The sequence below is a fragment of the Lampetra planeri genome, chromosome 48 (genome assembly GCF_965212315.1).
Source record: "Lampetra planeri chromosome 48, kcLamPlan1.2.h2, whole genome shotgun sequence".
NCBI lineage: Eukaryota > Metazoa > Chordata > Hyperoartia > Petromyzontiformes > Petromyzontidae > Lampetra > Lampetra planeri.
The window spans coordinates 2,055,339-2,082,094 of NC_136154.1; the positions used below are offsets into that span (position 1 = coordinate 2,055,339).

The following is a 26,756-nucleotide window of genomic DNA, read 5'->3' on the forward strand; positions in this document are numbered from 1 at the left end:
TATTAGCTGGTTATACCAATTGAGCAAGCCATGAAAAATTACTGCACTCGGTCCGAGAGATCGAAGACTTGACAGCAACTGTCGTTCAGTTTAACACGCATGCTTTCACGACCAATGCTATTAATAACAAACGTTCAATTCCGGCACAATTCGCTCGATAAAGCTGGTTGTTGTAATTACCAGCAAAGCGTTATGGTCCTCAAATTACAAATGTTGTGGGTTTACCCTTTAACACACGACCGACCGTTATGGTACTCAAATTGCAAATGTTGTGGGTTTATCCTTCGATACACGACTAAGAAGTGCAACTAATTGGCACGTTTATGTTAACGTAACAAACCTAAGTTATTGGCTGTGTTTGGTGGTGGTGGGTTAACGACACATTTATGCTTACGTGATCTCACCAAAAAAACTACTATTATGAACTGTCGTGCCAATAGATTTTACCTCTTCGCGCAGTTAAACAAGGCGGGAGAGTACTTTCCCCCCGTCACAACCAAGGAACTTCAGTGTGTACAATAGATTTTGTGTTCGCTCCCTATATCTTCACACAGGGCTGTCAAATTGCGAGCGGTTAAAAGGTCGTCCTTTAATACAAATGTATGATTTGTAACAGGCTCGTCCAGAACTGGCTCAAGCCCAGCGGGCTTCTTCTTCTTCACAGAAAGTTGTTCACGGTGAATGCTAGTTGCTTGGACACGGGCAGATATTATTAAACAATTGAAACTATACATAAAATATTTTATTTTACCAGTTAATACCCACTGAGCTATGTAGCTCTTTTTCAGAAGCGTACCTGGCCACAAATGGTAGTTCAACTAAGTGGCTTATGACCGTGTGGAAATTTACAGCAGCAGTCAAATGCTATAAACGCCGAGAAAAATTCACGTGACCACAGGGAGAGACATGCACACTCCAAATATATAACAGGTATCAGGGTCGGGATCAAACCCTCGCCCTTCTGTATACCAGGCGAGGAAGTTAACATCTCGCCACCACGGTGCCAATATCATTTGCAGTATTCTTTGGGTCTTTCGGTAAAGTAACGTACAAAGGTTAAAATAAAATAACAAAAAACAACAAACAACACAAAATATAAAACAAACAACTAAAACAACAACAAAAAACCCAAAGAATATGAATTCCTGCAGTCACGAAAGCCTGCTTTCATATCGTGTATCTTGCAAGACTTATGCTTCAAGGTACCAGATTGAAGACAACAATCCATATGATTAACCCCTGCTAATATTTTTCAAGAAACAGGTTTAGAACAGGCTATGCCGGGAAAAAAATTGTGAAACTCATACTGCTACATTTGCACAAACATGTACACCACTGAAGGAGTCACAAACTAAAAATGTAGCGTGGAAAGTGGGAAGGGAGATGATGGATTTTTTTCCGTTAACCATGGCTACGGGGTATTTGGAGGAGTGCTGTTGTCATTACACACTGAATGAAACTGCATTCAACATCGCTGGTGAGAAATCATTGGCAATGAAAAAATATATCGCCCTGAGTGGCCTCTATGCAGGCTGTCTCGAGTTTATGACGGTTCCATTTTCGACTACCCACATTTACGACGTTTAAATAATGCCACAATGGATCGCAGAACCTAGATTTAGGACACAAACTTGATTTACGACGCATTATCTAACATGACTGCGAACACATTTGAACAGAGTCAGGCTGGTTTCTAATGTGACTTGTGGTATAGATTTGATTATTCTTGACTGTTTTTGAAGATTCCAACCCAGTACATCCTGTTAAATACGGCTGATATAAAGGGAAAAAAACACATTGGGCAAGTGATGTTTCTCCTGTTTCGATTGTCTTTGGGAAAATAGGGTCAGATTTACAACGATCCATTTTACGACGGGTTTCCAGGAACCCAGTGTCATAAACGCGGGAACTGTTTGTTATTTTTAAGTATGTTATGTACAGATTTGGCCACGAATTTACATCATTTGTAACACAGCGTTTGGAACCACCACTCTATGGTGATGCTATACGTTAACAAACTGCTAATGCACGCTTTTTTCCAGTGCAGTACAATTGTGGCTGTAGATGGGTTACATCGTGTTACATCGTGTTCAATCTCATGATGAGGTTACAACCCCGAAATAACTTGGAGAGATACAACACAGCATAACTAGGACAACCTACACAGTGGGATTTTTGCATGTGAAAATAATGTCAGTACTCAAACAACTAATGCAATACACTCATTCCAAAGTGTACGAGTAATTGGTCACGAAAATACATGAAATACTTGAAGTAAAATAACAAAAAAGCAAGTCGAGCTGGTATTTTAAAAGTCAGTTGCTAGGATAGTTAAATGTTTAGTCGATGAAGTCGCCCTCCATCGTATCGTTCCAGACATCGCGGTTTCTTTTCTTAGATCCTAAATGTTGTACTGACTATGCTGTGGGCGACCTGTCATTAGTCAAATAATCCATTTGGAGCGGCCCACAGAAGTGGATATCGCGTAACTGCTTTTAGGTTCCCTTCAGTGACCACTGTTTCTTGCACTGCAAAGGTCAGCACTTACCACCAGATCTGTGCATGCGGGTAATGTTAATCGCATCACAATCAAACCAATGTTCATTCTCAAGGTCAAAATTTATCAAATTAAGCATAAGGATTATTTTAAAATATTTTCTACAGTTATTAGTGACCGGGCCAAGGCAATCAACTCACTAGACCTGTTCTTGAGATTCCTGTTAAATCACAGATCAATCTATATCAGTCCATAGGCCTCTGTGTGCATCATTGGTGACTGGTGAAGAATGTGGATCAATCAGACATTAAATTAAGCAACATTGAAAGGTGTTCCCAGAAATATCAGCAAGGCACAGCTACAATCCTGACCACTGGATTGCATGCAGAATGCTCTTAGCCTTGTCTAGACCACCAACTCCATCCACCCTGCACGAAGAATTTACTCGGTGACATGAGGTTTTCTCATCATTTGCGGTGCATATTGCATTTGTAGACTCAACAGATGTAAGATAGAAAGAGGTCAATCTGATTCTTGACGACCCAGTCGCTGGGGTGGATCATCCGCATGCTGATCGACGCAGTCATCTCCCAGGCATCGACAAACGCCACCTCGAGACCCCTGAATGCCTCCAGCATCACGCTGTTGAACTGAAATGTGTTCCAGTTGTTGAACACCTCGATGTTGTCGCCCGTGTTGCGAGTGTTGGCCAGTTTCACCACCACCCTGGCCCGGGGACTCCATCGCGCATGCAGCCGCTCCACCGCCGCCCTGATGTTCAGAAGCCTTCGCTGGAACAAGATCAGTGGGAAGGCGGTGAAATGAGCACCCAGGCTGATCGCAATGACGATGCTGTCTCCCCCGCCGATAGCGTCTATGCGCTTCGAGACATATTCGATGTCCCTTGTGAACGTGTAGGGCGTGATCACCGGGTACCCGTGGCAGTACCACCGGAGTGTGGTGTTTGTGTTGTTGTCAAAAGCATATCTTGGCTGGTTCTTCCCACGATTGAGGCCCGATGACTTGTCCACATCTGTATGAATGCACGCACAATGCAATCATCGAGTGAAACATTGAGGCATTATTCAACTCCTGTTTGTAGCTCTTATCTCGTCATTTCTAGATTCATATAATGCCTTTATTCAGCAGGAGAGGTTAATGACTGAGGCCTGATATCCATTAACCTACGACAGTGCTTGCTTCCTCCAATTACAGCAAAGAAGCTCAGCTATTTATCAAGATGACAACTTTCTGGCTTGCTTCCTTCTGAAAATAAAACTATGAGCTGGACTGCAATGCGTGCCGAATACAGTGAATCGAATTGCCTACAAATAACTTCCTTTTTAACCTCCATATCTGTCTTGTTGCGATGATGATAAGAAACGTTGCAATGTAATCAGCAACCTACTTTCATTAAATTTCGATTTAAAGCTTTCGTGACTGCAGGGATTCATCTTCTTGGTTCTTTCGGTAAAGTCACGTAGAAGGGAAGTAATAAAATAATAAAAATAAAACATAATAAAACAATTTTCACGACGTTTCGGCCACAACGCAAGCAGCCGTCCTCAGGCGAAGAATGAGAACATTATCAAGCTAGGAGCTTATATAGGTGTAGCGAGGAGGAGCGCCTTAACAAAAGAATGTGCATATGAAGAGGAATTTAGCATACCAATGGGCAATGCATAGGAGGTGGGCGGAGGGGTTTCAAAGTCCCATTATGCCCATGCATTATGCAGGATCAAACAGCACCACGGGGGGGGGCGCAAGGAACAGCGTTAATAAAGGAAAGAAATGTTAGTGATATGTAGCTGCATTTGCCAAACAACCACGTAGAAACCAAAGTAAAAACTACATAAAAAACTAAAATATAAACTGATACTTACTATACTCTACAATAAGCTGAGTTACTAACAACAAATAATAAATTACAATTCTACGTCGTAAGAAGTATATAATATACTTCCATCTAAACTTTATTCTCTTAGCATATACAGTACTATATACTGCCATAGATAAACCCAACATTAAATTATATACTGTATTGCTGTAAACCACCCTATACTTTATACATTTTAATATAACACTATGTATTATTCAACTCACCCTAATGTGTATCGAAGTGGTTTATTACGTCCTTCCAATGATTGCTAAGCCTGAATCCATCTTCTCGGTTAAAATTGTCTCTGTGTTTGTATATGTGGATCGCCTCATGAACGAATCTCTCATGATAGCCAGATGGCTTGCAGAGAACCTCCGTCTTGGAGAAGTCAATGTCATGTGAGCCCACTGAGTTGTAACAGTGGTCTGCCACGGCTGAGGTGTTTGTCCTACCGTGTTTTAGATCAGCTTTATGTTCACGAATGCGGTCTGAGACGTGTCGTTTGGTTTCCCCAATGTAACTGCTACCACAGAGGCAACTTAGTTTGTAGACGCCAGGGTACTGTATGTCTGGAATCACATCTTTTACAGACGGTACCAGATCACGGATTTTATGTACTGTGTTGAATCGGACCTGGATCTTGTGTTTAATCAGGATTTTGGAGATCTTTTTTGTGACCCCAGCAATGTAGGGTAAGGTGATGGTCTTGACAGGCTCCTCAACAGGATCTTTCTTGATGGTTGGAGTGATGGCTTTGCGGATTGTGTAGTCGGAGTAACCATTAGCTTTAAGAGCTTGGCGTACGTGTTTGAGTTCACTGGAAATGTGTTCATGGTCGGAGATGCAATGGGCTCTATGATATAGAGTCTTGATGAGGGAATTCTTCTGGGATGGATGGTGGTGGGAATCCGGTTTTAGATAAGCATCCGTGTGGGTGGCTTTCCTGTAGACAGAGTGGCTCATTGAACCATCAGGTCTCCTTTTGATTAGGACATCCAAAAAGGGTAGCTTGCCATCATTTTCGACTTCCATGGTGAATCTGATGGCTGGGTGTATGGAATTGATGTGGTCGAGAAATTGGTCTAGAGCAGGCCGGCCATGTGGCCAGATGACAAAAGTGTCGTCTACGTACCTCTTCCATAAGGTCGGGCGTAGAGTGGCAGTCTGGATGGCGTCCGTCTCAAATTTCTCCATGAAGATGTTGGCTACAACCGGAGATAGGGGGGAGCCCATTGGGGTGCCCTCAATTTGCTTGTAGAAGGTTCCATTCCAGGTGAAGTATGTATTGGTTAAGCAGTGTCTCACCAGGGGGGGTACCCCCCTGGTGAGACACTGCTTAAGGGGATTGCCCTGTCCCCAGACGACCTGCTTGTCAGTTTTGATGTGGTTTCCTTGTTCACCAAGGTGCCTGTGCCTGACACCATCGCAATCATTGAAGACTTGGTTCATCAAGGACTAAATGCTGGGGTACCCCCCCTGGTGAGACACTGCTTAACCAATACATACTTCACCTGGAATGGAACCTTCTACAAGCAAATTGAGGGCACCCCAATGGGCTCCCCCCTATCTCCGGTTGTAGCCAACATTTTCATGGAGAAATTTGAGACGGACGCCATCCAGACTGCCACTCTACGCCCGACCTTATGGAAGAGGTACGTAGACGACACTTTTGTCATCTGGCCACATGGCCGGCCTGCTCTAGACCAATTTCTCGACCACATCAATTCCATACACCCAGCCATCAGATTCACCATGGAAGTCGAAAATGATGGCAAGCTACCCTTTTTGGATGTCCTAATCAAAAGGAGACCTGATGGTTCAATGAGCCACTCTGTCTACAGGAAAGCCACCCACACGGATGCTTATCTAAAACCGGATTCCCACCACCATCCATCCCAGAAGAATTCCCTCATCAAGACTCTATATCATAGAGCCCAATGCATCTCCGACCATGAACACATTTCCAGTGAACTCAAACACGTACGCCAAGCTCTTAAAGCTAATGGTTACTCCGACTACACAATCCGCAAAGCCATCACTCCAACCATCAAGAAAGATCCTGTTGAGGAGCCTGTCAAGACCATCACCTTACCCTACATTGCTGGGGTCACAAAAAAGATCTCCAAAATCCTGATTAAACACAAGATCCAGGTCCGATTCAACACAGTACATAAAATCCGTGATCTGGTACCGTCTGTAAAAGATGTGATTCCAGACATACAGTACCCTGGCGTCTACAAACTAAGTTGCCTCTGTGGTAGCAGTTACATTGGGGAAACCAAACGACACGTCTCAGACCGCATTCGTGAACATAAAGCTGATCTAAAACACGGTAGGACAAACACCTCAGCCGTGGCAGACCACTGTTACAACTCAGTGGGCTCACATGACATTGACTTCTCCAAGACGGAGGTTCTCTGCAAGCCATCTGGCTATCATGAGAGATTCGTTCATGAGGCGATCCACATATACAAACACAGAGACAATTTTAACCGAGAAGATGGATTCAGGCTTAGCAATCATTGGAAGGACGTAATAAACCACTTCGATACACATTAGGGTGAGTTGAATAATACATAGTGTTATATTAAAATGTATAAAGTATAGGGTGGTTTACAGCAATACAGTATATAATTTAATGTTGGGTTTATCTATGGCAGTATATAGTACTGTATATGCTAAGAGAATAAAGTTTAGATGGAAGTATATTATATACTTCTTACGACGTAGAATTGTAATTTATTATTTGTTGTTAGTAACTCAGCTTATTGTAGAGTATAGTAAGTATCAGTTTATATTTTAGTTTTTATGTAGTTTTTACTTTGGTTTCTACGTGGTTGTTTGGCAAATGCAGCTACATATCACTAACATTCCTTTCCTTTATTAACGCTGTTCCTTGCGCCCCCCCGTGGTGCTGTTTGATCCTGCATAATGCATGGGCATAATGATCTTTGAAACCCCTCCGCCCACCTCCTATGCATTGCCCATTGGTATGCTAAATTCCTCTTCATATGCACATTCTTTTGTTAAGGCGCTCCTCCTCGCTACACCTATATAAGCTCCTAGCTTGATAATGTTCTCATTCTTCGCCTGAGGACGGCTGCTTGCGTTGTGGCCGAAACGTCGTGAGAATTGTTTTATTATGTTTTATTTTTATTATTTTATTACTTCCCTTCTACGTGACTTTACCTACTTTCATTAGTTATCTGCTTATTGTACGCATTTTACATATGAAAAATGCAATGCTAATCAGCAACTCGTAGTGAAAAAAATACATATACACTCTGGAATAACACATATACGAGAAGAACACGCTATCTATAAAGACATCATAACAATGCTAGACCATCATGGGACCTCCTTTGCCGATGTAGTGGTGTTAACTACTCGCTGTTCGCAAACTGTGAGAGCAGATCGTAAACAAGGTTTTCCCGCTCAATCAAACGGTCAGGGTCTCGCAAACTGTGAGAGCAGATCGTAAACAAGGTTTTCCCGCTCAACCAAACGATCAGGGTCAAATGGGGTGAGATAGGATCCAATGCCAGATTGGGAAGGACCAATTGCAGGGTTCCACAAGGTGGCCGGGGATTGGACAACCCGGCCACGAACAGGTATAAAAACCAGAGCGCTGAGAGCTCAGGGGAGTTCTGCTACACGAAGACCCAAGTCGGCCGAAAACGTCTAGGACCCTGGACCAATCCCTCCAGCCCTTATCAGGGCTAGGGCTCAGAGTAACCAGTGGTCGGGGAGAGATGCCCTAGGTCCCGCCAGAGGATGCTGGGAGAGCAGGGAGATTAGATAGCCTGCAAGGTCCGGAGGCTTGTACCTTCTGAGGATAACGGGTGAGGGGACCATATACCCCTTAGTGTGATAGGGACTGTCTATTAAGATAATAAACAGTGTGTGCCATAAAGAAGTTTAGAAGTCCGTCCTTATAACACTACACCAGTACCAAAATATGAGAATAGGGTTTCCCCTCTTTTTCTGGCAACAAAACAGGTGTTAAGATGTAAAAACACCAAACTGAAACATTTTACAAGGAATCATGTCTGCATTAACCACAATGCTTGTGGTCAGGATGCAACCAAAAAACATACTCTGATTTTATATGCATAGTCCTTGAAACGATTGATTCACACCAGAGACAGCTTTCTTTTGAGCCTCGTCTCAAACGGTGTTAGACAAGAGGACGCCACAAGGCGTACAGCCTTTTGGCTATGCATATATGATCATAGTATGGTTTTTTTGCATTCTGACCACAAGCATTGTGGTTAATGTAGACCTGATTCCTTGTAAAAAGTTTCAGTTTGGTGTTTAAACATCTTAACCTGTTTTTGTTGCCAGAAGAAAGGGGAAAAACCTATTATCATACTCTGATAGCATATGCATTGTCTTTGAAACGGATTGGTCCACACCGAAGACAGTTTTCTTTCGAATCTAGACCAGTGGGGCTTGTATCTGCCAATCATATCGTGAATCATGTTTCTGGATCCACGTGCAGTTTCTGTTCTCGACCAGAGGCGTCCACACGACTCGTCCGGTTAAGGCAACGTCATTGTTCCTAGCAACGCAGCACGAACCCTCTGCAGGGCAGGTGACGCGGCACGCACTCCTTCAACCCAGCCATGAGCTCCAGACCAACAAATTCCTCATGTAGCCTCTCTCCCTTTTTTATTTCTGGGACTTTCCACCAGTGTCTCCAGGCCCCTCCCCTTTTCCCACAAAATTTCCCTCTTGCCCCCCCCCCCCCCCAATCTCCCCTATCGCCTTTTTTCAATAATTCCCCTTGGGTGCGGTCGCGGCATCCACGCGTGACCCCTACAATCACCTCGGATGTGGTCCCCCCTCCCCCCTGTGTTCCCCCACCTAACCCTCAGCATGCCCAGGCATGACCTCTACGCACGTGAGAGTGGGCCTGCGGGTCTCCTGAGTAGCTGTAGAGTGCAGACAACCCGGCCAGTCAGCAATCGCACGTGAGAATAGTTCCAGTTAAGCTTTTGCTTTTTGAATTTAAACTATTTATTTATACACACTCAATACTCGCTCTCTATAACTCAATAAAAACCTTCACCCAAATTTTCATATACATCTGGTCATTATCGTCACACTATTTGTTTACTATATTGCAACACTGTTCAAGAAATATAGGTCAAGGTAAAAGTCTAGCACTCAAATTTGAAATTCACGACTCTCGGCAAAGAGATAGCACTCTTTCATTTTAACACTCAAGTCAAATCATAAGAGATGGAAACCCCAAGGTCCTAGTCAAAAAGTCCTAATCTCTGAATTTAGGGTTCTCATGCAGGATCACTCAAAGTGATGACGAGGTTAAGCTCCTGAGATTCCAGATGCAGAGCTCCTCAGACGAGTTGCCATGTCCGTCCAGTGCTCGTCGAGCTGCATTGGCTTCCGGTTAACGAACGAATATATTATGAGGTCGCACTCAGTATACACACAAAGTGCTTGCAATAAATGAACCACAATACCCTGCTGATCTCCTCAATGAGCATAAATCATCATCACGCGAATTTCCATCATCCTCACAGCAGTTTTTGGCTAACCATCAAACAAAGATGGTCACCGCATTGTGTACTTTCAGATGTTTCTTCGGCCATCTGGAACGCTCACCTGTTTGTAGTGACATCGTTGGATGTCACTGTGTGAAGCTGGCCTGGGAGAGGCACGGCGTGCGATGAATTGACATCACAGATACCACTGGAATGTGGATGCAGTACCGGCCCTAGCGGGGCTCGGTGAGCTGACTGACAGTGATTGATGGCACCACGCTCTGCGTGCAGTGCCAGCCCCGACAGTATAAGGGTACGAGAGTGCGGGGCACGGAATGGGGTTACAAGGGGCCATGGCACTCTGGTTGACCCCGGAGGACACGTGACCGGTGGTGGATACACGTGAACCCCCAAAGGCGGGCTAGGGATGATCACGTGTCCAGGTCAAGATCCTCCTCGAGGATTCGAGAAGGTGGTCGTGGCTATGGGCGGAGCGAACCCCGCCACTGGGGATATAAGCCTGGTCCCCCAGTGGGACCGGCTGTTGTCGTTCATTCTGAAGACTCCACGTTCTACGTTCTACAGAATCTCCAACACGTGGACCCGAACCTGAGCTGGGGTCCGGTCCGTTGTAGCTAGTTACGGTGTAATTAGTGCAGTTAGCCTGGTGGTCCACCACCATAGGTTGTTATAGTGTTAAGGGGTAGTTACCCCTTTGTGTTAGTGTGTTGGTGTTAATAAATGTGTTGTCTCCAAAGAGTACGTCTGCGAGTCAGTTTGAGCCCACTACACATTCAACATTAGGAAGTCACTGGAGCCATGCACTTTCATATCTATATTGAAAACTCATTTCTTGAGAACAGTTGTTTACGTGTTTGTTGTCTTTTCCCCACACCTCCGATTAGTATGGTTGTGTTGTATATATGCCTTTTCCAAAAAAAGAGTAAGTGTGATATTATCTATTTTAATGGCATAGCTCCTTGGAGACAAATATGCGTCCCCTGCATGCTGAAAGTCGGGAAAACCAGATGACAAAGCCAAAACATCACGAGAATGAGAAGCCGCGAAACAGAATACAAAAGACATCGATCAAACAGGCAGGATGAAAATAACCAGAGCTGAGGAGGGCCTTGAAGCCATAGTATATTTTGCTTCCCGGGAATTAACCTATCTCATGTGGTAAAGGAGGAACACTTTCATGACAGGCCATGAAGGAATAACTCTTGCAGAGGCAAGGAGTGACCCACGTTAATTTCTGAGAGATAAATTTTACACAAGGGAGGACCCATTGCAAAACACTATAAACTCGCTGCCTAACCTAGGGCAAATACAATGCAAAAAGACAATAATGTACCTTGCCTTCTCTTTTTGAATTAACAAACCCTGGCATCTGGAAAGTTGAAACGTTCAAATGCTTTTGAACCTCATGCATATGGATAATCTTAAACATCATGGTATTAAATGTTAACTTTGGGGGTAGGATATATTGTTACATGACAATACAGCATATAGTTAGGTTTTGACTACGACTAGTTGCATGTTTAATAAACATCCATTTATCCATATGTAATGCGGGCGTAAGCGACCTTCCGGATGTGACGTCACGGGGAGGTGGAGTCATGTGACGTGGGAGGAAGGTTCGGGTCCTTAAGCGGTGAAACCGGAAGGAGAAGGGAGTTGGTGGGAGACTGGAAAAGGGTGAGGCCACGCCGGGCGAACCAAGGAGGGGTGGCACCGTCGGCCAGCGGTGGCCAACCCCGGAGACAGTAGTGGGCTACTGGAGGGAGTGAAGCTGCAGCGAGTACAGCCAGGGAGGCTGTGTAAGGGAGGCAGCGGTGAGGCTGCCAGGAGCTACGGGAGCGACAGAGAGAGACAGCAACGAGGCTGTCAGAGTCTATGGGAGTGACCCAGAGAGGAGGCTGCAGCGAGTACAGCCGGAGGGGCTGCGTGAGGGTGACAGCAGCGGGGCTGCTAAGGAGCTACGGGAGCAACGGAGACCAACAGCGGGGCTGTTGGCGGTGACGGGAGCGACAGCGGAGTCGGCACCATGTGGAAAGAACCAAATAAAGGACAGCCGTGTGGGAAACAGAAACCGAACCAAATAAAGGACACCAAGCCAGATATCGTGGTCGAGTCTTTTATTACACTGGTGTCAGAAGTGCAACGGCATGTCGAAGCAAGTAAGAAAGAAAATTATTCCGGCGCCAGCATCGGCTTCTTCGTCCGACGACGACGACCTCCCTCCAACCATGGATTCTGCTGGGGTGGTGGAGGAGAGCCCTGCTGAAGCGAGCACGGGGACTGGAGTTGAAGATGTCGCCGCGGGAGCGGGCCCGCCAACATCATCGGACGCTGATCCACGATGGCAGCAGATGGCGGAGCAACTGGAGGCACTCAAGGACGTCCTGGCGCAGCTGTGTCATCTCGTCACGCCAAGGACGACGACGGAGGAAGCAGAAGGTGGTCCACGGGCCGCCACGTTGTCTGCCCTGCCGCCGCCATTAGCCACGCGGCACGATGCCGCCATCTTGCGCGCTCCGCGGCGCCAAACCGCCATCTTGGCCACGCCGCGGGCCGACGCCATTTTGAATTTACCACCAGAGGAACCATCGTTGGAGGACGGCGTGAAGAGGAGTCGGAGTCGCCATCTTACCACAGTTAAAGAATTCTCCATCGGGGGCGATTGGAGCGCTTTCGCCTGCAGATTCTTGGCGGCGGTACGTTCTGCAAGATGGACCGATGCTGAGGCCTTAGAAGTGTTGCCGACTCTACTGGATGACGAATCAGTTCGATTTTTCCGTTCCATAACGGCCGAAAAGAAGAAGACTTTACGTGGAGTTTTTGAAGAAATGGCCGACGCTTACGAGCCACCTGACGATGCGCATCGGCGATTTGCTCAACGACAACGAGCACCCGAGGAATCGCCCGTGGCATTCAGGGGTGCGGTGCTGGAGCTGGCCATGGCAGCATATCCAGAGACGCCACCGGACCTGCTCGAGCCTCTCATCTTAGGTAAAATGCTGGAGCTGTCTCGGGATCTGGGGATCCCCATGCCTGTGTGTGGGCATGAGAAGCTCACTTCCCGGGCGGCAGCTAAATGTCTGGATGCGCAGTTTAACCTCCGTCGGTGGAAGCAAGTTGCGGCGTGGACGGGGGGGCCCGTCGCAGAGGGTGGCGCTCTGGGTTGGGACCCTACAAAGGCGGTCTACGTGCCGGATGAGAGGGGCCCTCAGGAGCTGACGGCCGCCTCTGCTCCATGGTCGGGACGCGGTGGGCCGGGCCCGCGCGCTACACTACCGGTACGGGGCCGTCGGGATGCAAGGCCTGCGCTTCGGCGCAACGATGTCTACTGCTTCCGCTGCGGGCGTAGGGGCCACTACGCCAAGGACTGCTGGGCCCGCGTCCCGGGTCCGCCGCAGCAGGAGGCCTCATCAACAGACAAGCCGACCAAAGAACCTCCGAAACAGGCAAGTCGGCACGCACCAGACACCCGGCAAGGCTTTGCACCTCACCCATCACCTTCGTTGTGCGATCCTAATGTTGTTGTTAAAGAAAGGCCATCGACAGGGCCTTGTCGCTCGGTGACGCAGTGGCGCAAATTGGCACGGAGAGTCGTCGCGGCCGCTACGGGTTCGTCCACTGTACCGGGGTCTATACAAGGGGTGGACGTGCGCATTTTGGTCGACTCCGGAGCGTCCGCGACTATTATATCAAATGTCATTTTCCATCTGTTGGGCATCCCACCGGGGGCCGTGCGTCCGGTTTACGGGTCGTGCGTCGCTGCGAACGGGGGTAGCATGGGTATCGTGGGCCAGGTGGACGCTAAAATATCTATCGGGGATGTGTCGCCTCGGGCATTGTGTTAATCTCAAGATCTTTGGCGGTTCCTTGTTTATTAGGCACCGATTTTTTGGCTAAGATGCCCATTTTGATCAAAATTAATGAGAATTGTATTGAATTGCCGGGTGGCCGTCAAATCTCGTTTCTGCCGTCGCCCTGGGGGCGACCTGCTTCGGCCGCACAAGTGCAGGCGCTGTCCGTCGCATCTGTGGACATCCCACCTGGCTCACAGATGCTTATTCCCTTGCGGTATCGGAAGCCCCTGCCTGATCGGCTAGGAGCAGTTGGGGTCTTGTTGTCACCGTCCGCCACGATAACAACCGGGTTGGCGTTAGTTGGGGCACAGACCATCGTCTGGCCGGATCAATTACCGTTTTTACAGGTGCTTAATGCGGGTGTGGAAAACGTCCGTGTTCCGGCTGGTACGGTTGTGGCACATGTCACTACGGCATTTGCGACTCAGGATTGTCTGCATAGCCAGGGAGTGGTTGCTGGTGTTTCCGAGCCAAGGGGTTCAGATAATCGATGGATTGCTGACTTATGTGACGGAAATTCTTCCCTGTCCATGGATCAACGTGGTGCGGTTCGTAAATTGTTATTGACGTATTCGGATGTGTTCAGCTCCGATGATTTGGATTTGGGGCGCACCTCGTTGCTTTACCATCTTATTGATACGGGCGACGCTGCCCCTATTCGATTGAATTCGCATCGGATGAGTCCTGCTGAGCGAGAACACGTTCGGGGGGCAGTGGAAGACATGTTGGCTGCAGACATTATATCGCCATCTAACAGCCCATGGGGCGCTCCTGTAGTTTTGGTTAAGAAAAAGGATGGCAAATTGCGATTTTGTGTTGATTTCCGGAAATTGAATAAGATATCGGTGGCGGATGCGTACCCCCTGCCGCGTATGGACGACTCCCTTGATGCATTGTCGGGGGCTAAGTTCTTTTCTACACTGGACCTCTCTTCGGGATTTTGGCAGCTTCCCCTTGAAGAGTCCTCACGGGAGAAAACCGCATTCCGTACGCCGCAAGGGTTATTTCAATTTAACTGCCTTCCGATGGGATTGAATGCGGCCCCTGCTACATTTCAAAGGTTGATGGAGCTCGTTTTGACGGGGTTGCAGTGGGAGACATGTCTTATATATTTGGACGATATTATTGTCTTCAGCCGCACATTTGATGAACATTTAAAGCGGCTGGAGACAGTGTTCATGAGGATGCGCTCTGCGAATTTGAAATTCAAACCAAAGAAATGCCACCTACTGCAACGGTCCGTCCATTATTTGGGGCACATTGTGAGTGCTGAGGCGGTGTCCACGGATCCAGAAAAGACGGCGTGCGTCCGGGATTGGCCAACTCCGGCCACCGTGGGGGATGTTCGCCGGTTTTTGGGATTTGCCTCGTATTATCGAAGATTTGTGCCGAATTTTGCGACAATCGCGAGGCCCTTGCATCTCCTTATGGGTAAAGGACGAAAATTTGCTTGGGGACAGCCGGAAGAGGCGGCCTTTCGGAGTCTGCGCGATCTATTGGCTACGGCCCCAACATTGGATTATCCCGATTTCGATCACCCATTCATTCTTGATACGGTCGCGAGTGACACAGGTATTGGTGCGGTATTATCTCAGTCTAAAGGGGGTGTAGAGCGCGTCGTGCCGTATGGTAGCCGGGTCTTGCCTCCCGCGGAAACCCGCTACTGTGTCACTCGCAGAGAACTTCTGGCTGTTGTTTTTTTCCTACGGCAATTTCGACCGTACCTTTACGGTCGTTCCTTTATTGTGCGTACGGATCATGCGGCCTTGCAATATGCACTTAAAATGGACCAGCCATCCGGCCAGTTGGCGCGTTGGTTGGACACGCTGCAGGAATTTTCCTTCCAAATTCACCATCGGAAGGGGGTGCGCCATGCGAACGCAGACGCACTTTCCAGATTGCCGCGGCTTGCCCCTTGCAAATGTGCGTCGGGGACGCATAGGTGTTCGCCGATTCTACCCCCCCCTCAGCCGCTTGCGTTGGCCGTCGAGAAGTCGGATGCTCCGATGGAACCGGGACCGACTGACGGGGTTTTGAATCTGCCGCGGTCTGTGTGGATTCGGGAACAGATGATGGATGAGTCGTTGTTGTCCTTGCGGAAGCGGTCTGCGGGGGATAATGGGAGTTCGAGTACGGCTGTGGGGCCGGAAACCGCTCTCCGAGATGGTCTGCTTATGTGGAGGGAAGGGTTCCAGGAACGCTGGCGTCTGGTGGTACCAACGTCCCTGCGATACGAGTTGATTAGAACTCTCCATTGTGACACTCTCTTACATCTAGGTGTGCAGAAGACCTTGTTGACGTTGCAACGTCATTATTTTTGGCACGGCATGGCGACAGATGTCGTAGGGCACGTGCGCGCATGCCCTGATTGCGCCCGACGTAAGCCGCCTAAACATCATTACGTGCCGCCTATCCAGTCAATTCAGGTGTCTCGGGTTAATGAATTGGTGGCACTGGACATATTGGGACCTTTCCCACCATCGGCGAGGGGTAATACATATTTGCTGGTTGGGGTTGAGTACCTCTCCCGTTGGCCGATGGCCTGGCCGTTGCCCGACCAGTTGGCCGCGGCCATTACCGACGCCTTTTTGTTTGGGTACATTATGGACAAGGGGGCGCCTGAGAGACTCCTCACGGACCAGGGCCGAAATTTCTCTTCTAAATTATTGGCGGAAGTGTGCGCGGGCCTTGGGACTAAGAAAGTACGGACATCCCCATACCATCCGCAGATGGATGGTATGGTTGAGCGGCTAAACAGGACATTGTCTGCCATGCTTTGCCATACTGTGAGTGAACAACAATCAGATTGGGATCTGCACATCCCTGGGGTGCTTTCGGCGTACGGGATGACGCCTCATGTGGCTACAGGTTATTCGCCGTTTTACCTTATGTATGGTCGGAAAAACGTGCCGCCGATGGATGTGCAATTGGGAACCGGGGTGAGAGGACCTCGTAAACCACTCCCTGAGTACATTCATGACACGGTTCGCCGGGTCACGGAGGCGCGGGAGAATGCCCGCGTGGCTACGGCCAAAGCCCAGGCCAGGAACGAGCGGTATGCTCGACGTTCCAAGGGGGAGTGCCCCTGGAAGGTTGGGGACCTGGCCTGGCTCCATTGTCCGCAGGTACGGCCGGGAACCTCTCCTAAATTGCACAAACCTTGGCGAGGGCCCGTCCGCCTCATCGAGGTTCCCAACCCACAGTCAGCGCGTGTTCAGATTGGATCTCGCCGCTGGTTTGTTCATACGTCGCGCTTGAAACCATATGTTGCTCCCCTACATGATGCGTCATCTCCCAATGTTGCCTTGCCGGGGTCTGTTGCTGCCGACTCTCCCCTGCCTGCGTCCATTGATCTTGCTAGAGCGCCTGTCGTACCTGTTCCAGGCAGACCAGCCGTGACACCGCGGGTGACGAGGGGCCCTGCTCGGAGGGCGCCTGCCAGGTCTGCGGGAACTTCGAGCCCTGCAGCCCTTCCGACCCCGCTGCAAGCACATTCGCGGGACACGCCCGAGACTAATCCTTCAGGGACACGGGACGTTGGTGGACTTCCAACAGCGACAGGAGGATTACGCCCTGTCACTCCTCAAACTCCATCAAGTTCCCGTTCTGCGGGTGGGCCGCCGACCGTCCGGGACGGGCCGGCGACCCGCACACGTTCTAAATCTCTTACGTTTCGTTGATTGTTATGTTGTGTTGTTGTTCTTACTGTTATATTGCATGCTTTGTGTCCTTTGGTGTGGAAGGTCGGTTCGCCGCATTATGGTTTGGTATTGTTCAGCCGAGGTCGGCTGGGTTTTTCTCTACGGGGGAGGGTGGTGTAATGCGGGCGTAAGCGACCTTCCGGATGTGACGTCACGGGGAGGTGGAGTCATGTGACGTGGGAGGAAGGTTCGGGTCCTTAAGCGGTGAAACCGGAAGGAGAAGGGAGTTGGTGGGAGACTGGAAAAGGGTGAGGCCACGCCGTGCAAACCAAGGAGGGGTGGCACCGTCGGCCAGCGGTGGCCAACCCCGGAGACAGTAGTGGGCTACTGGAGGGAGTGAAGCTGCAGCGAGTACAGCCAGGGAGGCTGTGTAAGGGAGGCAGCGGTGAGGCTGCCAGGAGCTACGGGAGCGACAGAGAGAGACAGCAACGAGGCTGTCAGAGTCTACGGGAGTGACCCAGAGAGGAGGCTGCAGCGAGTACAGCCGGAGGGGCTGCGTGAGGGTGACACCAGCGGGGCTGCTAAGGAGCTACGGGAGCGACGGAGACCAACAGCGGGGCTGTTGGCGGTGACGGGAGCGACAGCGGAGTCGGCACCGTGTGGAAAGAACCAAATAAAGGACTGCCGTGTGGGAAACAGAAACCGAACCAAATAAAGGACAAGCCAGATATCGTGGTCGAGTCTTTTATTACACATATGTAGTGGTGATACGCGCTGGCAGTAGGGATCGTGTGTCAGCGCGTGGTGATTGGTTGCGTGTGTTGGTTACGCGCGCAGACAGTGAGGGATCGTAGGTCAGCGCGGGGTCATGGGTTATGTGGTGGTGATTGGCTGTGTGTTGGTGACGCGCGCTGACAGTGAAGGGATCGTGTGGCAGCGCGTGGTGATTGGTCGACTAAGGTGGGTGCTCACATCGCGGTCCACATGGGCTCCGTCTCCTCGGAGCGGAGGGCTATATAAGGCGGTGCGCGCGGGCGCTCGGAGAGTTGGTGACCAGTGAAGACAGAAGACGGAGGAGGAAAAGATAGGGCCCTGAGACACCTAGTCCCGCTGTCCTTGTAGGGACCGGGACCCTGTGTGGCTCAGAGGCGGGACCTTGGGACCCGGGGCCGGACGTCCGTGTGAGGGCCGGGCCGCGGGACCCAGAGGTCGTGACCCATACCCAAGCTGGGGTGGGTCTGTAGGTTCCCCCGGATGCTACGGGGCTGGAATGCCCGTGTGTGTGTAGCCGGGTGGAACGTGTAGCGTGAGCTGTAGTAACCACACGTGTCGGGTGGAACGTGTAGCGTGAGCTGTAGTAACCACACGTGTCTGGTGGAACGTGTAGCGTGAGCTGTAGTGACCACACGTGTTATTGTGGCAAGACAAGTGTTAATAAAGTGTGCTACCCGTCAAGTGGTCTCCCGCCGTCATTCACAATACTACAACTGGCGTCAGGAGTGAAACAGTCTTCCAGCCATGGATACCAGGAAGACTCATCGGACTCACGAGCGTGACCGGGAGGAAAACCACGACGACTCGGGCCAGCAGGCTTCAGGGGGAGAAGAGGAGGAGATGCCGGCGCCACAGGACCCCTCATGGGCGCCCAACGAGCGGCTGGGGCTGATGCCGGACTCCGCGACGCGCACTCCCGCCTGGCAGAGCTGCTACTCGCCGCGGCGTCCATCCTGGCGGAAATCACCACGTCTGGAGGAGCGAGAACGTCGACGGACATTGAAAGGGCTCGCCTCGCAGATTCCCGCCAAAATGACTTTGAAATTCCCGCCATTTCTGCTGAGCGGCCATCTATTGGCGGGAATTGCGAGCAACACGTGGCGGGAGTCCTCCAATCGCTGCCGCTTACGTCATCAGCGCTTGCTACGGGCCGCCATCAGCCACCCGCCAGAGGGGCCGCCATTTCGCAGATCGACGGTGCAAAGCGGGAGAGTCACGGGGCAGAGGACGACATCATTTTCCAGCAGCGTCTTCCCGCGTTGACAGCCTTCAAGGCGGAAGGCGGGGACTGGGGCGCATTCCAACGAAGATTTCTCGCACATCAAGAGATGTCGGCCTGGTCCGACGCTACGGCGCTGCGGGCACTGCCTGCCATGTTGGACGACGACGCGCTCGCGGCCTTTAGGTCCGCACCGAGATCGGACCGCTCCACGCTCAAGGCTGCGCTGGGCCTCATGGCCAAAGTGTACGGACCACCTTCGGCCTGCCGCCACCAATTTTACGAGCGACGGAAGGCGGACACGGAGACCGTGCTCGCCTACCGCACGGCGTTGTTGGCTCTCGCCGACGCCGCGTTCCCTCGTATGGACGAAGAGGGGCAGGACGCTATGGTTTTGGAACAACTGCTAAAGTTGGCGCAGGACCTGGGGGTCCCCATCAACACGGCCGACGAAGTGGACATATGTTCGTTGCATGTTGCAACGAGTATCCAGGCGCACGAGGTCCTGAAGCGGAAACAGGTGGTCGTCTACACTGCTGCCGCGGTCTCAGCTCCGGGCCCGGTGGTCACCGAGCCCCAAGTCGTTCGCCCACGGGAGGAGGCGTTCGCTGCAGTACGACCGGGGGATTGGAGGTCGGGGGGTCGTTCGCCTCTACGATCGACCCGCAAGCTGGAGCAACCGAGACCTCCGACGTCCTTCATCACGTGCTACAACTGCGGCCTCCGGGACCACGTGGCGTCCGGGTGCCGCGCTCCACGTCAGCGCGCCACGGGACCTCGGCTGGACGACGACCAAGGCCCCAAGTCGTCCCAACTACCCCCGGCAAGTCGCGGCACTTCACATGCTCGGCCTACATACACGACACACATGGGCCGTCGCTTTGCGGTGGAGGATGTGCGATTGGGGGTCGGGGATTCGGTTTGGAGAGGGGGGTTTGTACGGGACCGGGGGGACATTAAATGGTCCGAGTTGGGCCACAGAATAGTGGCTGCGTCGGCCGGTTCGTCGGTCGTTACGGGATTCATAGACGGGGTCAGGGTGTTGGTGGACACGGGAGCGTCGGCGACTATAATTTCCGACCTCATTTATAACATTCTCCCCGTCCAATGTCGACCTCTGCTTCCGGTGGACGTGCCATTTTACGCGGCAAATGGGGGCTCGTTGGGTATTATCGGTCAGATTCGGGCGACCATTTGCATAGGGGATATTAAATTGGCGGGACCTGTTTTCGTCTCCTCTTCCCTACCGGTTCCTTGTCTGTTGGGCACAGATTTTTTGGCTAAGATGCCCATTAAAATTCTCGTGGATCAACGTTGTATTGAGCTGCCATCGGGTCGCCGTATTTCATTTTTATCTAACCCTATTGAAATACGGACGGCGTGCGCTACGATCCAAGCGCTAGCGACACAGACGGTGCACGTGCCTCCGGGTTCGCAGATGTTGATACCCCTCCGGTTGCGGAAGCCATTGGGTGGGGAGACTGCGGGACAAGGCGTGCTTTTGGGTCCATCGAATAGAGCTGTCGGGGGTCTGGATTTGGCGGTGGCTCAAACGTTGGTTCGGGCTGACGGGGACCCGTTCGTTATGGTTCTAAACGCTGGTTCGCGGCCGGCCGTTATTCCGCAGGGCACCGTGCTTGCTCACGCGGCACGGGTCCCTGCGGAAGAGCGCCTTATTGCGCATGTTGATCCCGTCCCGGCGCAGAAAATTCTATCGGGTGATGACCTTGAATGGGTCGATTCGCTGTGTGCGGACTCCAGTGATTTGTCAAGGGTGCAATTGGGTGCGCTGCGCGCTCTGCTGATCGAATTCTCCGATGTGTTCAGCAAGCACAAATATGATATTGGGTGCACGGACCTGTTACGCCACCACATTGAAACAGGCGATGCGGCACCAGTCCGGCAGAATCCCTTCCGGCTGAGTCCTGCCGAGAAGAAACACATTCAATCGGCCGTCAATGACATGCTGACGGCCGACATCATTTCGCCCTCATCCAGTCCGTGGGGAGCACCTATCGTTCTGGTTAAAAAGCAAGACGGGTCCTTGCGTTTTTGTGTAGATTTCCGTCGCCTGAATAAAATCTCCGTGGCTGACGCGTATCCGCTCCCCAGAATGGATGAGTCCCTGGACGCATTGTCCGGGGCGCGGTATTTTTCTACACTTGACTTACTGTCGGGATTCTGGCAGCTGCCACTCGACGACGAGTCTAAACCTAAGACAGCATTCCGGACCCCAGGGGGCCTGTTCCAGTTTAATCGGTTGCCCATGGGACTCCACTCCGCTCCTGCGACATTTCAGCGCCTTATGGAATTGGTTTTGTCGGGTCTGCAATGGGATACTTGCTTAATTTACCTAGACAATGTCATTGTTTTCAGTAAAACTTTTGAGGAACACCTCCAGCGATTAAGAGGGGTGTTCTTGCGGATGCAATCGGCTAAATTGAAGTTTAAACCGGCTAAATGCCACCTTCTTCGAAAATCCGTGAGGTACTTGGGCCACATTGTCGACAAACTGTCACGGTGGTTGGAAGTCCTCCAGGACTATCAATTTACGACCACTTACCGTAAGGGGTTGCGCCACACCAACGCGGATGCCCTGTCGCGGTTGTCGCCTCGTCCCGAATGTGCATGCTTGATGGGGTCGGCGCGCTGTAAATCGCCAGGTGCTGTTCCCGAGAGTGAGTTGGTCGCGGCCGCGAATGCGCCGATGGTTGACGTTCCCGCTACCTCTGCGGGAGGGGACTCGCTACTCTCACTGTCTCTTGTTGAGTGGGGCTGACTCCAGATGGCTGACAGCTCCCTGCTCGCATTGCGTCGCAGGGCGGGGGGTCCCGAGGAGGGTCGAAAGCGAGCTGGCTCCTGGCTGCTCAAGCAGGGCCTGCTAATGAGATGGGACAATATGTCCCGGCGGCACGCACTCGTCGTGCCTTCCGCTATGCGGGGCAAAGTTGTCCTGGCCGCACACGAACGCCTCTTGCATCTGGGGGTAAACAAAACGCTTGCTCTGCTCCAGCGTGACTATTATTGGCCCGGGATGGGGAGCGATGTGGTCAATATACTGAAGGGGTGTGTGGATTGCCCCAAACGGAAACCACCGCCCGTTGCGTCAAATCCACCGCTGCAGTCTATTCAGGTCTCGCGCACTAACGAGCTCGTTGCACTGGATATTTTGGGGCCTTTTCCTGTCATGCCTAGGGGTAACAAGTACATGTTGGTTGGTGTGGAATACTTTACCCGATGGCCTATGGCGTGGCCACTCGCCAACCAGTCGGCGGCGGCCGTGGCGGACGCCTTTGTCCAGGGCTACGTCCTGGACAAGGGGGCTCCCGAACGCTTGCTGACCGACCAGGGAAAGAATTTTTCGAGTAAATTGCTGCAGGAGGTTTGCGACCTTTTGGGTACTAAAAAGGTGCGTACCTCCCCGTACCACCCACAGACTGATGGGATGGTGGAGCGACTCCACAGGACTTTAACTTCCATGTTGTGCCAGCAGGTGTGCGAGGCACAGGTTGACTGAGACTTGCAGGTCCCGGGGGTCCTCGCCGCGTATAGAATGGCCCCCCATGCAGCTACGGGGTTTTCCCCATTTTATCTGATGTACGGTCGGGAGGCCGATCCGCCCATGGAGACTCAGCTGGGACTTTCCGTGCCACGGCCTAATTCCAAATTGGCCGATCATATTAAATTTAACATTGCAAAACTGGCCGAGGCACGGGAGGCCGCACGGCTTAATTCGAGGTCTCGGCAAATTGCCAACGAGCGCTTGCGTGCACGGAAGGTGTCCGTGCACAATTGGAAATCGGGCGATAGGGCCTGGCTGCACTGCCCTCATGCACCTTTGGCTACGTCGCCTAAATTGTTGAGGCCTTGGCGGGGACCCGTGGAGGTCGTGCGGGTTGCACGCCCCCAGTGTGTTCAGATAAAATGGGGAAAGCGCCGTTGGTACGTTCACCCCTCCCGGCTGAAACCGTTCTCGCCTCCATATGGCCTTCCTTTGTGTCGTGAGGACCGAGCATGTGATGTGACCGATGACCCGGGGAGGGAAATGTCTCCGCCTGATCCTCACATGTTTTCGCCTGATCCGCTCCCAGGTGTCTTGGAATTGACGGCTGCCGACCACCGGCGACCGGATCCCCGCGGCACGGCCGGTTCTTCCAGGCCCGAACCGTGCCTTCCTGGGCTGCCGGAGCCACCGGACGGTCGACAGCGTCCCGTCCCATACGACGGACCGGCCAGGCAGACTCGCGCTAGGTCGCGCAACTTTTCTTGACCAAATAAATGAGGTGGGGGTGCGGGACGACGCGGCCGGATCGTCTCGTCACTACGTTCCCCGTCCGTTCGACCGCTCTATCACCCCGGTCAAGGAGCGAGCGGAAGGGGGATCGGTAGTCAAGGAGACACTGGACACGTCTGTTTTTTTCGGAATAACTTTTATTGTGTTGCGTGTCGGTTTGTACATAGGTTGTTGTTGTGTTGTGTTGTGTCGTTGTGTTGCGTTGTTGTTGTGTTACGGGGCACACTTGGGGAGTGGGGTTTTTTGTTGTTGTTGTTGCTTAGCAGCCGGGCCGGCTGCGAGCTATGTGGGAGGGGGTGATGTAGTGGTGATACGCGCTGGCAGTAGGGATCGTGTGTCAGCGCGTGGTGATTGGCTGTGTGTGTTGGTGACGCGCGCTGACAGTGAGGGATCGTAGGTCAGCGCGGGGTCATGGGTTATGTGGTGGTGATTGGCTGTGTGTTGGTGACGCGCGCTGACAGTGAAGGGATCGTGTGGCAGCGCGTGGTGATTGGTCGACTAAGGTGGGTGCTCACATCGCAGTCCGCATAGGCTCCATCTCCTCGGAGCGGAGGGATATATAAGGCGGTGCGCGTGGGCGCTCGGGGAGTTGGTGACCAGTGAAGACAGAAGACGGAGGAGGAAGAGATAGGGCCCTGAGACACCTAGTCCCGCTGTCCTTGTAGGGACCGGGACCCTGTGTGGCTCAGAGGCGGGACCTTGGGACCCGGGGCCGGACGTCCGTGTGAGGGCCGGTCCGCGGGACCCAGAGGTCGTGACCCATACCCAAGCTGGGGTGGGTCTGTAGGTTCCCCCGGATGCTATGGGGCTGGAATGCCCGTGTGTGTGTAGCCGGGTGGAACGTGTAGCGTGAGCTGTAGTAACCACACGTGTCGGGTGGAACGTGTAGCGTGAGCTGTAGTAACCACACGTGTCGGGTGGAACATGTAGCGTGAGCTGTAGTGACCACACGTGTTATTGTGGCAAGACAAGTGTTAATAAAGTGTGCTACCCGTCAAGTGGTCTCCCGCCGTCATTCACAATACTACACATACATAAGTGCCATTAGGTCTGGGTAAAGCAAATCAACTTCATAACGAATTATGGAAGTTTTGTATTGAAGTATTAAACCAAAGGATTATTCAATATTGACTTAAAACTTTCGTGACTGCAGGAATTCATATTCTTGGTTCTTTCGGTAAAGTCACGTAAATAGAAAATAAAAACTTTTTTTTATTAAAATAAAAATAGAAATTTAAAATAAAAGCACAAAAACATGAGGTTTCGATAGCAAAACAAGCGGTCTTCATCAGGCAGAAGAAAAGAGGGGGCAAGCCTCCAAATGCAACTTCTTATAAGGGCTTTCAGAGTGAGCAAAGCTGTGTGGCATAAACAGCATGGACGGGGCAACCAGCGCAAATGTAGAAGCAAAGCACCAGAAGTACAAGTAGTACAAGTCTAGTGGCTTGTAACGTTTCTACAATGTGGGCCTACACACACGCATGACGTCAATACGTGGGGGGAACGTCACTACCGTGCGGGTATACACACACATGACGTCACTATGGGTGCATGCGGGAATGACGTCATGGCCGGGTCGGGGGGTCTGGCGGACATGGGTCAGTACCGCCGGGGTTGTGTGAGGCCGTGGCACTTTGGCTGAACCCGACTGGACACGTGACCGGATCAAGGTGGGGGCCGGGGGCCCTGGGGGCACCTTGGGGGCCACGTGGACAGAAGAGCCTTCTCGAGAGTTCTCGAAGGTGGGCATTGCCGGGGTGTGGCCTCGCCACTGTGAGGCGCATATAAGCGGGCTCCGCACCTGGTGCGGGGCTGCTCGGGTCCGGGATGAAGACGCCTCGTGAAGACGGCCTCATGAAGAGAAGAGTCAAGCCTCAAGTCAGCGTGGCCAAGCAGTAGCCCTCCTGGCTTGGTCACGCGAGTTGTATCAGAGTTTCGATTTAAAGCTTTCGTGACTGCAGGGATTCATCTTCTTGGTTCTTTCGGTAAAGTCACGTTGTATCAGAGTGTCGGTCTTAGCGAGTGTTAGCGGATGTTAGTGAGGATAGGTCGGTGGTCACCACCTTATTTGCAGTGTTATCACATGTTGAGTAAATAAATAGTGTTGCCTCCCTAATTCAGGGTGTGCGCCTCTATCAAACCATCTCATTTGGTGTCGGAAGTGGCAATCACTAGATTTACACTTACCGAGAGTGAGGCAAGATGCTCACACACCATAAGCATCCTACAAGGCACTCATCGGGAGAAGAGGACAACGACGGAAACCTCGTCCCGCTGACAGCCCCGGGGATGGCAGCCCCGGAGAGTCCCGCCAACGCTTCGCCAGCGGCGGAACAGCACTGCGCGATCCGGACGGCGGACCCGTCGCCGTCGCAGGAGCGTCGGGTGGCCAGCGCTCGCCTTGCTGATCTGCTGGGCGCCACGGCAGACTTGGTCGGCAAGCTCAACGTTGGGAAGCCATCAATGGAGGAGCTTGGGCTGGGACCACGTGGCGATGGCGCTGTTGCTGCCGCCGTCCGGGCGCATAAATTTCCCGCCACGCCGCCGGATCGAGCGGCAGTCATTTTGCGCTGCATCGCTGACTCCTGTTCGTGCGCAAATTCACGGCGGCTGGCGGGGATTGGGAGGCATTTAAACGCCGCTTCTCCACGAGCTGCACCTTGGTGGGGTGGACAGAGGAAGAGGCTTTGAAGGCGCTCCCCACCTCTCTCGACGACGCGTTGGCGGAATTTTGTGCCATTCCGCCTGCACGGCGCTCCACGCTGGCGTTGGCCTTGAAGGAGATGGCCGCCGTCTACGACCCGTAATCCTGTGTTCATAACAGGTTCGTGGAACGACGAGATGCCCCTCGTCTTCACAAGCGCCTTTTTGTCGCTGACTCAGGCAGTGTTTCCGAAGATGGAGGCGGCGGGCATCGATTCCCTGGTGATGGACAGACTGTTGGGGCTGGCAGAGGAGTTGAATGTCGCCCTGCCTGCTTCGGAGGAGGACGATCCAGCGTCCCTCGTGATTGCACGATGTATTCAGTCTCACCTCGGGATGAAGAAATGCTCGGACCTCGTGGCATATG

At 51.7% G+C, this 26,756-nt stretch overlaps 1 protein-coding gene across 2 annotated transcripts in view; it reads right to left on the reverse strand.

Annotated features, from left to right (window-relative positions):
- Nucleotides 1-564: 564 nt before the first annotated feature.
- Nucleotides 565-26,756, reverse strand: part of LOC144733836 (NXPE family member 3-like) — a 71,487-nt gene continuing 45,295 nt past the window's right edge. For both annotated transcript variants that reach the window (XM_078615841.1, XM_078615840.1), the window contains exon 7: nucleotides 565-3,530. In XM_078615841.1, coding sequence (XP_078471967.1) covers nucleotides 2,995-3,530 — 536 coding nt within the window. In that variant the 3' untranslated portion in view covers nucleotides 565-2,994. The remainder of the gene's footprint in view (nucleotides 3,531-26,756) is intronic.